General features: G+C 38.5%; 1 protein-coding gene across 3 annotated transcripts in view; it reads left to right on the top strand.

Moving 5' to 3' along the window:
• arhgdig (Rho GDP dissociation inhibitor (GDI) gamma) overlaps window positions 1-5320 on the top strand; it is a 93650-nt gene extending 88330 nt beyond the window's left edge. For all 3 annotated transcript variants that reach the window (XM_039774539.1, XM_039774538.1, XM_039774537.1), the window contains exons 5-6: window positions 1753-1816; window positions 4512-5320. In XM_039774539.1, coding sequence (XP_039630473.1) covers window positions 1753-1816; window positions 4512-4711 — 264 coding nt within the window. In that variant the 3' untranslated portion in view covers window positions 4712-5320. The remainder of the gene's footprint in view (window positions 1-1752; window positions 1817-4511) is intronic.
• The last annotated feature ends 7243 nt before the right edge of the window (window positions 5321-12563 follow it).

Genomic DNA, 12563 nt, shown 5'->3' with positions numbered 1-12563 from the left:
CCCAAAGGACACGGTAATATTCAATGTATGTAGCAATTATACGAAAATATAACAGTTTGAAACATTTTTGCTTTTTGTAAAGTTAAGGCTCTTTTTCTTAAAGCCTACACATTTCTGAGCTAAAAAGATTCATTCCTGAATGTTATTATCCAGTATATGGTAAACTAACAAAATGAGATCCAATAATGCCAATGATGGGTTGAAAATGACCCAGAGGACATTGTATCCTCCTATATAATCTGTGTTTTGAGCTGTAACAATGGCAAAGCACATGCCAACTTTTGTGACAATCTGTTTAGCCATTTTCATGTGAGCTGACGATTTTAGAGTTTGAACTCACAGCAAAATTCATGAAACAAACTGTATTTTGCTTCCAGTGAAATTTGTACCATTGACACAAGAAAGGTGTTTAGTTCTTGTCTGGAAGTATTTCACTGCATTAATTCTGTGTGTCTCTACGTGTCATTTAGATAAAGATCACCATTGAGACAAACAAAAGTCACAGGTGTCCTTTCCAGTCGTGTGTAGGTGTTTTGTTGAGTCCCATGACCTGCTCTGTTAGTATGATCTCCACTTTCAAGACTGAAGTGTTTTATTCGTCACACACATAGTTATGAAGGTACAACATGCAGTGAAATTAAAATCTCTGTGGGATTGTAGTCCTAAAGATGCATCAGAGACAGAAAAGACACTTGAAGCTCCTGGGCACTTACAGAGATTGCGTATCGTCAACCTCTTCTATGGAAACCAAGAAACAGCAAAGGGTGGCTGCTGTCTAAGGGCACTTGGAAGCGGTGGAGGAGCAGGCTCCATTCCTCTGGTGTATTTGGTGTGTCTTTTGTATGGAAAATATTCAGCATGTCATGTTTTTAAAAAAAAAAAACGCACCATGGTTCATTGCAATATTGTGAACCAGAGGCATAAATAGAACTGATTTTACCAATGTAGAACAGATTACATGTATTACAAAGCTGCAGAAAAGAACACACGAAATCACAGAACTGTAGATGTGGCTTTTGGGAGCGATATTCAGTGTCTTCTATGCCAATCTGAAATCATCTAAATCAACTCTCTTTAGTGACCCTCACGTTTCACAATATTGAAATTAAATGCAAAATCATTTTTGGTGTCAATTTCAAAAAAACTGTATGAAATCAAAACTTACCCATTTCACTCATCACTATGGAAAATTGCAAACAAAATGAAGAAACAAAAGATTTTTTTGTTATGTTTGTTCTTAGCATGAGGGACCTTGAGCTCTGGATTCAGTAGGATATTCTACTGCAGGAAACTTGTATGCTGTTTCTGTCCGTCTGTCCGGTTGCTGTATTGTCATAGCAGGCATTGTGCATGGTTTTAAGACCCCTTTCCTAAGCTTCAACTTTTGAATGTGAAACTTGCCTTTTTTGTGACTTGCAATTTGTTTTTAAGCAAACATCAACCCCTTGCTGCTGACTGAAAAGCTAGGATTTTTGTTTTGTTTTTTTTTTTTTTCCAAGATTTTGTTTTTCTACATCACAGGAATTTGGATATTTATGAAAATGGAATACATACATCTGCGGTGGGCTGGCGCCCTGCCCGGGGTTTGTTTCCTGCCTTGCGCCCTGTGTTGCCTGGGAGTGGCTCCAGCAGACCCCCGTGACACCTGTAGTTGGGATATAGCGGGTTGGATAATTGATGGATGGAATGCATACATAATATAGCCCAAATCTCTAATTTTACTTCTAATTTTTGTATTTATTCCCAAATCAGGTTAACAAGGAGATTGTTTCTGGGTTGAAATATGTTCATCACACATATAGGAAAGGAATTAGAGGTAAGAAATATTGTGACATTATTCTAACAAACAAACGAATTTGATGTCTTCAATGTCTATATAGTAAATTGGTAAAACTAGCTGAGTTTTTATGATGGCCTTTTACATGACAGAAAAGGATTTGGTATTACTTGCCAACATATTTACAGAGGAATTGGAAAAGATTCAGGCCCCTTTACTTTATGCACACTGTGTTGTAGATTTATTTTAAAATAAAAAGTTTTATTAGTTTTGTCCACCAGTCTACACTAAATAACCCATAATGACAAAGTGAAAACATGTTTTCAGAAACATTTTATTAACAATGTATGTATGTGTATATATATATATATATATATATATATATATATATATTATATATATATATTTATATATATATATACACACACATATATATATATATATATATATATATATATATATATATATATATATATATATATATATATATATATATATATATATATATATATATATATATATATATATATATATATATATATATATATATGTATAATGTGTGTATATATGTATGTATATATAAAGTTAAATGGTTTTTAAAGTATTTATTTTATATTATTTTTAACTTTATAGTCTTGGGTTTGTTTTAGTACAATTTTGTAATCGATATTTTAACACTTCCTTTAATATTTCTATCCGTTACTAGCGCCATCGATTGGTGAGATCTTTAACTATTCTTCATATGAAAATTTCATTTCTTAATTAACATGGATTAATTAGTGAAACTGATTATTGATTCACGTATTGTCATTGGAAGTGAGTAAGTGTGCAACATTTCAAGTCATTTGGACAATAGGAAGTGGGTTAAATATCGATTACAAGATTTGTACCAGACAACAAAGAGGTGAAGTTAAAAAATAAAAGTATGGTAAAACCTGAATAAAAATTAAAAACTGAAATCTCTTATTCATATAAGTATTCAGACCCTTTGCCATAGCTCTTTTTAATTGTCCTTGAGATGTGTCCAGAACTTACCTGAAGCAAATTGAAATGATTGGATGTCTTTTAGAAAGGCACACACACATATCTGTATATGGAAGGTACTACACTTCACACTGCATGTCAGGATGAAAACCAAACTATGAAGTCCAAGGACTCTCTGTAGACCTCCACGACTAAATTGTGGTGAGGTATAGATCAGGGCAAGGGGATAAAACCACTTCTAAAACTTTGAGTGTTCCTGGGAGCACAGTGACTTCAATAATTGTGAAATGGAAGACATCTGGAATTACTAGCACTAGAGCTGCCCATCTGACCAGACCTGAGTAATTGGCCATGAGTGACTGTTGCTAGAAAGGTGACCAAGGACCCTATGATTACTCTAACAGAGCTCCAGGGGTCCTCTGCTCTGATGAGAGAACCTGTCAGAAGGACAGCCATTTCAGTAGCAATCCATCAATCTGGCGTTTTATGGTGGAGTGACTTGACAGAAGCCACTATTGCCAAGCAGCGTTTAAGGAACTCTGACAGCAAGAGGAACGATCCCCTGGTCTGATGAGACTAAAGTTGAACTCTTTAGGTAGAACTGCAAGCACTGCATCTGGAGTAGATCAGGCACTGCTTATCGCCTACCTAATCCGAGCCCAGTTGTGAAACATGGTGGTGATAGCATCTTTCTTTTGGGGTACTTTTTAGTGGCAGAGACGGGGAAGACTGGTCAGAGTTTAGGGAAGGATGAAGACATTCAAATACAGACAGGACAATAAAAAACGTGACTGTAGAATGGGGCAACAGTTCTTCTTTAAGCACAGCAATAACCCGAAGCACACAGCCAAAACAACACTGAAGTGGCTCGGGGGTATGTTCATGACTGCCCGTGAGTTGCCTAGCCAAAGCCCAGACTTCCCCAATATGACACATGCAGAGAGACCTGAAGAATGTAGTTTACAGACATTTTCCATTCAGTCTAACGGAGCTTGAGAGGATCAGCCAGGAAGAAAGGGATAAACTGCTCAAAAGCAGTTCTGCAGAGCTTGTAGAAACTTACCCAAGAATACTTAAAAACCCCCCCACAGACCCCATTCCCTTACCTGGAAGGGAGCCCAGGATGGTGGACAGCCTCCAAAGTGTGCATGTGTCCCCTGACATGGTGGGTGCCATCATTCCTGGACCAGTATACCCATTCAAGTGTATGTAGGGCATGCTGGGAGTTGCAGTCCTGGAGCAGTGCAGCGTTGTGGGAACCAATAGGTGGAGCTGCAGGAGAGGGCGGTGCCTACTTTCCGACGCTTCCACCTGACTTGGCATAAAATGGGCCACCTCTGTCCACCAGAGAGTCTGAATTGAGGAAAAAGATGGGCAAAGCTCACCTCGAAAAGAAAATTGTGCTCTAGTTGTGGATTGCTGAAATAAAGAGGCCTGTGTAAGGTATTTGTAAAATAAAAATATTTGTTTGCACTGGAACTGAGCTTGTAAAGTTGTGTCAAGGGTTTGGGGGCTGTGAGACAACACTTACAGGTCACATATGTCATGTCATAAAGCAGACATCACTTCAAATTGGAAACTCTGTCAGCTTCTTTGGTTAGCTAGTAGTTAAGTTGTTCAAAGCAGAGCTCATCCACAGTAGCACCTTCATTTAGATAACGATCTCCTCTATAGGGTAAGGTGCTCTGTACTGGTCTCACTTGCTGTGTCAACTAACACATTATTTATTTTCATTTTTTTTTCTCCACAGTGGATAAGGATGTGTACATGGTGGGCAGCTATGGACCTCGTCCAGAGGAGCATGAGTTTTTGACCCCTGTAGAAGAAGCACCAAAAGGCATGCTGGTGAGGGGCTGCTACCACATCAAGTCCTACTTCACAGATGATGACAAAACCGACCACCTGTCTTGGGAGTGGAACTTAAATATAAAGAAGGAGTGGAATGAGTAGTCCCAACGATGTCCATGTTGGGATGGGAGAAATGTAAAAAAAAAAAATAGAAAATTAACAGAAAGAAAAAACACAAAATGAGCAAAAAGTGTAAATTCTATAGCAAATTGGAGTCCTTAAATAACTCCCTTTTCATTTGGCTTTACCATGACTGAGGAAAGTGCAATCAATCAGCCCAAAAAACAAAAAAAAACAACACAAGTTGAGCCTTCTTCAGTGTGTCCTCATATTTTGAAGGCAAGTGTCCAAATGTTCAAGTAAAAAATTGACAGATTCACTTTCCCAAGCAGAGTCCAGAATTTGGATCAGTTTGCTATATTGTCATGTTAAGGGATTCTGCTACTTTGTTTGACGGGATGAGCACCCTTTGGGTTGGGAAAACGGAGAGAGATGTTAATCACGAAATGTGGGGTGGGATATAAAAGAGAAATGGGGATCAAGCCTGGTGGGTTGTTACTATGAAAAATTGGACAGATAGTCGTCACCTGTATTTTAAAAAATAATTTACTGAGAAAATGCCTAATCTTTTACTTGAACATCTCTGTTAGTGTATCTTGCCTTGCTGCTTATTTTAAAGTCCAATAGCTTGAATAAACATTGCTTTTTTGATGTTGTTTCCTCTTTCTGAATCTACATGTTAAACCCTTACTTAGCAACATTTCTGATCGAGTTTCATTTTCTGTATGAGGTTCAGGGGAGAAGTCATAATTCTGTTCTTTGTACAGAAGTTTGAGTCATTTTAATCTCTTCAAATGAGAATACACAACTGAGGACAACTCAATAAAAAGTGTGTAGTGAAGTGCGTAGCGACTAAATCCTGAACCTTAAAGACTAAACCCATAGGGGGCTTCTTCCTAAAACATCTGCCCCCAATTTCTCCAGTCCATGCATTTTAAACCACCGCAGTGGTGTCAGGAAGAGACTAAAACATGAAGACTTGACACTGAGAGAAAATAAAAAGCTGAAATTGCAGTTATCCATTCAGGAGCTCAGTAGCACAAGGTAAGCGACACTTAATAATTAATTTGCTTGTTTTAATGAGTGGAGACGGACAAACAGACACACAAGCAGACCACTGCAGCTAATGGACTCCAGACATTTGAGATATGCCTCTGTCCGCTACGATATGTTTCTGCCATTTTAACTATTGCATCACTATATAACACAGCATTTCTCAACCTTTAAGTATTTGCGACCCGAGTTTTCATAACCGTTTTAATCGCGCCGCCCTAACATTTTTTTGAAAGGAGCCCACTAATACAAATTTGTTCTTTTTCAATTAATGATATATCATAGATGCATATTTTATTATACCTACCTAACTTTTATCGACCTTTATCTAACTCTATATTTATTGTTCTAGTATCAGAATGTAGTTTAAGTTAATTTTTTTTGGTTGCAATAGATGTATTTTTCATATTTTCGATTCTTGTTTTCGTTTTTTTTTTTCCACATCTTCGCACCCCCCTAGGGGTCCCGCCCCACAGTTTGAGAACCACTGATATAATAATAGCAAATTGAGTTTATGGATATACAATGTGTTATAAAACTGTGGCTATTTTGTTATGGCATGCATACATTTCCAATTAGACAGTAATGTTAAATTTCTTTAGTTAAATGTTATGATGGCAGTTAGAAAGCCTTCGTCCTGATTTTACTGGTGTCGTCGGACAGATTTGTTGATTTGGGTGTTTCGAGTCCTGATGCCTGCATCTCCTGAGTCTCTTTATTATCCACTTTCTTAACAGCCATCATTTTAATGGAGAGTGACACACCGGATACTTCAAAAGCATATTTTGTAATTCGTATTTTCATAAATATAGCAGCTAATTTATTCAAGCTTATTTCAACTCCTACTGTATCATCATAATGCTGAACAACAGAGAGCACACACAGCACCGGCGACAATGTACCATTCATGTTTACCACTCGCCCATTGATGTCCTTGAATGCCAATGTACAATCTGATGATACAGAAAGGTTTTTCCCTCGCATCAGGTTACGTTTATTTTTAATATGTTCTCTGCACACATCACACATTTGCATGTTTAGTAGGATTATTTTAGGAGACTTTTCGACTGTAGATGGTTCATTGTAATCTGAAGCTTACTGTCTATCGAGCCAGGTTAACAAGAGCACCGGTGATCTTTGCAGTTTGATATCCCTGCCCCTTCTTCGAGCACCAGCCGTCTTCATGAGGCATTGGATTGGTTTAGAAATATGACACTCGATGAGCCGTCTAATTGTGTCCACCCAGTTTTCAGCAAAATTTACTCCTGGTTGTCTGCGTGGGTTTCCTCCCACAGTCCAAAGACCTGCAGATTAGGTGCATTTGCGATTCTAAATTGGCCCTAGTGTGTGCTTGGTGTGTGTGTGTGTGTGTGTATGCACCCTGAGATGCGCTGGCACCCTGCCCGGGGTTTGTTTCCTGCCTTGTGTCCTCTGTTGGCTGGGATTGGCTCCAGCAGACCCCCATGACCCTGTAGTTAGGATATAGCGGGTTGGATAATGGATGGATGTCTCCAGACTTACATATTTATACGTCTGGCTTCAACAAGACTAATGAGGAAGCCCAAAAAGCAGTGGGGAAAACAAGATGTACACGTTATTTATTTCATGTAACATCAAGGAAACCAAAATGGTGTAGATCGGATTCGGTAGAATTTATAATTTCTGCCATCCTGGTGTAATCATTGCTTTACCGTGTAAACTGTTCATGGAAAAAGCAAGGTGATTCCAGTATGAAAAAATAGACTTAAGCTGTTTCAACTTAATTAGCCTTTCCTGTTAGAAAAATAAAATGGGCAGTTAGAAGCCATGCCAGACATACTGGCCAGTCATTAGTGCCAACAGTGTTAATTATTTGCATTAGTTAGGTTCCCCTTACTTTTTTTTTTTTTTGCTCCCTGTTTTTTTTTTCTACCAATTGCAATTCTTAAAAAGAGCCGTTGAGGGATTTGGTTTCTCACAACAGAGTCAAATTATTAAGAAACATTCAACCATCATAATGGCTGAAGCTGACTTTTGTGTGTGTGTGTGTGTCTTTCTGGTCTTGGATTTGTCATTATTTTGTACAGAAGTAAATTATTCAGAGTTACTTCTACTTTTATACTGGGCCACAATTTTTAATTGTTTTTTTTAATAACACATCGGGTACAAATTTCCTCAACCTGTCTTCACCACCATTGAAACTTTAAAATATTCCTTATTGTGAAGTCTTCTTTAACATGACTGTAATGTACATTCGGTTCCATTTTCCAGTCTTGAACAATTTAAGATAATTCATAGCCAATAAAATTTTACAGCTGCCTGGTGAGCATTGCCTTTGGCTTTTGTTTTGCTAGCACAGTGCTGGGTATCGTCAACACCCTGCTTGAAAATGTCTTTTTCAGTTTGCCATTTGATATCCATTTCTTAGTGAAATAAACATAACTTAACATTCATATGTGTAGCTAGGTTGAAATGGTGATAACCTGGTGCTAAAAGCAGGACGTCATCACAATCAGAAATGTAGTTGGTCAATGGAGAGAGAAGTTCTCCTTCTGTTCAACTGGTGAAGACAACTGAAGTCTCCACTCTGAATCTGGAAGAACAAATTCATTTCCAGTAGCTCTGAGTGAGGATTAGGAAATGAGACGGGTCTGCCAGAGTTAATTCTCTCTAGTGACATTTGGGGGCTTGTCTAGGAGGGGTGAATGCAGCAAAGCTGAGATGGTGACAGCAGACGTTCTTGCAGTCAGAAGCTCAACTGTTCACTAAAGAGGTGGGCGATCTCCTGACTGAGGACTAGCAAATGAGATGGATGATCCATGAGTTAATTCTGTTTGGTTACATTTGGGGACTCATCTGGGAGGGATGAGTATGGCAAGGCTGAGATGGAGAGAGCGTGGTGCTCAAAGCAGACATCCTCCAAGAAGGTCAAATGGTCACTAGAAAAGAGTTCTCCTTCAGTTCATCTGCCTAAGAGGGCCATACTCTGCACGCTGAAGCTAGTGACCCAAATTCATGTTCAGTAGCTCACAGTGATGGCTAGCAATTGACATGGGCACTGCCTAAGTTAATTCCACTCTAGGGGGCCTGTCTGTGATTTGCTCCTGTATGGAGGAGCAAGTGTAGCAAGACCAAGATGGAGAACACTCACTGTGAAAAGACGATGGCCTTGCAGTCAGAAGCTGCCTATAGACAGAGGAGAGATTTCCTTGCATTCAAACAGCTAAAATGGCTAAACTTGGTACTGTGCATGCAACAACCCAAATTCACATCTAGCAGCTCCAAGTGAGGACGTGCAGCCAAGAGGACAGTCTTCTCCCTGATGACTCACAATATGAAAATGGTCGGAATATATAAAATCTGTCGATTATATCACAAGGTAAAATTGCAACTGTGTGAATGTGGGTTTTATGGTTGCATTTGTCCCTCGTTTCCCTGAATCGGATAATAGAGTTTTGAGAAGGGAGTTAGATGAGTCCCTTTGGTTTCCTTTTTTGTTTGCCGTTTCTTTAACCAGTGGTGTGGATAGATTAGAGATTTTTCTCCATGTGACAAGCAGCTAACTCATCCAGTCTGACTCATCTAACTAATTAAAAAATCTGGAAATGATAGTCTTGCTTGATCGGTTACCCTTTAGATTTGAGGGGAAAAAAGGAATTGAAATGGAAAACTTCTACAGTTGGCTATAGAACAAATTGGAATACACATATTGGCATTACCTACAAATGACTGAGGCCTTTTGCATACATAAAGCAACAAGGTACGATAATCCCCCTCAAACCCTGCCTTCTAACCTGTAACAGATGTACAAGTGTGGGGAAATAGAATAATTTTAGATATTTAAGAGCTATCTTTAAAAATGGCCACTGAAGAGTGGCACTGCTACTGATTCAGTTTGACAGATAATATCGATTAGTTCTATGCTTGAATCATCTCATTAAAAAGTTACACACATCGACACGTTGACAGAAGTCCCCAGGGAGTAATCGAAAATCAACTATTAGTTCCTCGTGATCTCTCAATAAATGTCTTCAGCAATGGAATGGCATTACTCGGACACATCCGCACTACTGTGTTTTGATTTAAAAATGTAAGCATTAACATTATTCACCTTTTGTCCACACTATCCCAGCAGATAGTGGAAAACAAAGAATTTGGAAAGCCCTTTTCAGAGCCGCATACTTCTGAAAATGCTGGCTTAGCATTTTAGTATGATTGGTTGAAAACGAAGAGTTTTGAAAACACAGACTTTAATCGAGCTCTGATTGGTTCGCGCTTACTAAGTGACCCTTTGCTAATTGGTTCTGTAGAAGGAAAATTTTTATATTAAGTTAGATAATAGCAAATTAACATATAGAGCCATAAAAAGTAATTAAAAGCTTCTAAAATATTAAGATTAAGCATAAATTAGAATGTTAAGCAAATAAGATAGGTCTAGCAAATAGTTAACTAAAAAATCAGTTATATTGCATTTAGGCTTACAGTAAAATTTCCAGAGTAAGAAAAGAACAGCAGATTGATGCACCGAAACCAGTTTTGGACAGGATAAGAGTTTGAGAACACCTGTGATTCAAGGCTAGGAAGCGATAACACAGAGAAGATAAGAAGATGCCTCTGAAAGGCTCGTATGAAAAAGCAGCTGGGCTGATGACTCAGCAGAAAGGCAACAAAAGGCTTTTGCTGTAAGCAGGGTCACGCTGACATAATGCATGAAGAGAAAATCTTAGTAAATTCAGGCATTAGCAAAAATACTAGAAGAATATATTAGAAATTAACTCTATTGTAGAAATTAAGACAAATCAAGCATGCCAAGCAATGATTAAATGAAAGCACATACTATATTTCTTTTTAATTAAAACTTAAGCTTCAGGTCACTATTATAAAAAGTTTGGAAGGTTTAAGAGAGCAAATGATGAGAGGAAACCCATATATGGAATTGAGGCTTTGGCCAGTTAGAGAAAATGGGAATAGCATAGAAAAATAACAAATTCCACGAGGGGGCCAGTGATAGGAAAAGTAAGGAGATAATATGGGTTCCCATGGAATCTCAAGGTTCGGCCGGACAGGAGTAGAAGGGAGTCAGAGAAGATGGGCAAGAGAGCTCATTGGAGCGAGGTCAGAAAAGATAGGAAATGACATAAGAAAAGCCCAAAGATGGTAAGAGGAAGCCATCCACCCAGTCTTCGACCAATCAAAATAAGCCGAACAGACACCAAGAGGAATAATGGACAGTAAAACCAGGTGCAGAATGAGTTAATCGAACGAGGCCAAAACGATAAGAAATTGTTATAAAAACTTCAATTGCTGTAATGTTCGGGGCTCAGCTCAATTTGGCCGTATTGGGTTGAGTCCTTGTTATTTTTGTGTTGATTTATTGCAATCAGCTCAATTTGGCCGCATTGGGTTGAGTCCTTGTTATTTTTGTGTTGATTTATTGCAATAAAGCCATAAAACTCCGACTTACAAGGATGTACGCCAGACACCCATTCACACTCCCCACACACACCCTACCTAACTCTGGTCCCGGTGCTGCCGCATCTGAGGTCCTGTCTATCTCGAGTCCTAATAGCCTTTATTTTTAGGTAAAAAGCCTTCTGATGATGAATTTTTCGCCACAACAGTTCCTGCTCAATGCAATGTCTCATTTTCTGATTGGTCACCCTTCATTGAAGAAAATCCTATTTCAACATAGCAGACAAAGAGAAGTTGATTTCCATCAGGCTTGTTATGTCGCTTATCTGTATGCACCAAAACTGCGTTTTGCACAGTTTGAACGCTGCATACATGCACAAAAAGCAAGTCACTTTCTGATCACTACAGTCTTTTGATTAAATCTTATGACCTGTGGTTCAACCATCCTTTGAAGGACAACATTTCCCCTTCTTGTTTCCTTCATTGTGCACATGCCATGTGTCAGTGTACGGCTACATCATATGTGATTTTAGTTGTTTCAGTGCGGGTGGAGATACTTTCATAAATCAAATGAAAATGCTAGTGCGGACAACAATCTTTAAACTTAAAAACAGTTTTAAAATGAAGTAGTGTGGATGGAGCCTCAGATGTTACACTTGTTTTGTCATGAGGTTTGGAAACACAATGGTGCAAAACTTACATTTCTCCATAGTTCTTATCCATTTCATTGTTGTTACTGTTTTCCTTTTCCCAGAGCAAATTTTAATGAGCAGCTCTATGTAGTAATATAGCAGTGATGGCGAACCATTTAGAAACCAAGTGCCCAAACTGCAATCCAAAACCCACTTATTTATCGCAAAGTGCCAACATGGCAATTTTACCTGAATACCACCTAAAACTGAACACCAGCATAACCAAGGAGCTGGTGGTGGATTTTAGGAGGCCCAGGCCCCTCATGGACCCCGTGATCATCAGAGGTGAGTGTGCAGAGGGTACAGACCTATAAATACTTGGGAGTGCAGCTGGATGATAAATTGGACTGAACTGCCAATACTGATGCTCTGTCTGTCTATCTACTGAGCTTTTAGTTTAGAAAAGCCACTCATACATTAACATCTTTTGTCTTAAAAGAAAAACATAATAGCGGAGCTTTCAATGATACAAACAACTTTTTGTTGAAAGGCAAAAGTTTGCATTCGGTATGCTTTTGAACAATTAATGTGCTTTTTGCTGTTGTATGCATGCTGATAATTTGTCTAACCTTGGCACATACTTTGTATTTTTGAGAGCAACACATGCAGCACTCAGGTCATCTGTTAGTCTGTTTCTGGTGTCAGATTTGATTTAATTCAAAGCTGAAAACAGCTGCGCACAAGCATAAGATGTTCCAAACAAAGTAAGGAAAGCAATCTCAAGTGCCTTCATTGACTTAAGATTTGGCAGAGAATTC

This window comes from Polypterus senegalus, chromosome 13, assembly GCF_016835505.1.
Source record: "Polypterus senegalus isolate Bchr_013 chromosome 13, ASM1683550v1, whole genome shotgun sequence".
Classification (NCBI taxonomy): domain Eukaryota; kingdom Metazoa; phylum Chordata; class Cladistia; order Polypteriformes; family Polypteridae; genus Polypterus; species Polypterus senegalus.
The sequence above is the reverse complement of the archived record's forward strand: the minus strand, read 5'-3'. Positions and strand labels throughout refer to the sequence as shown.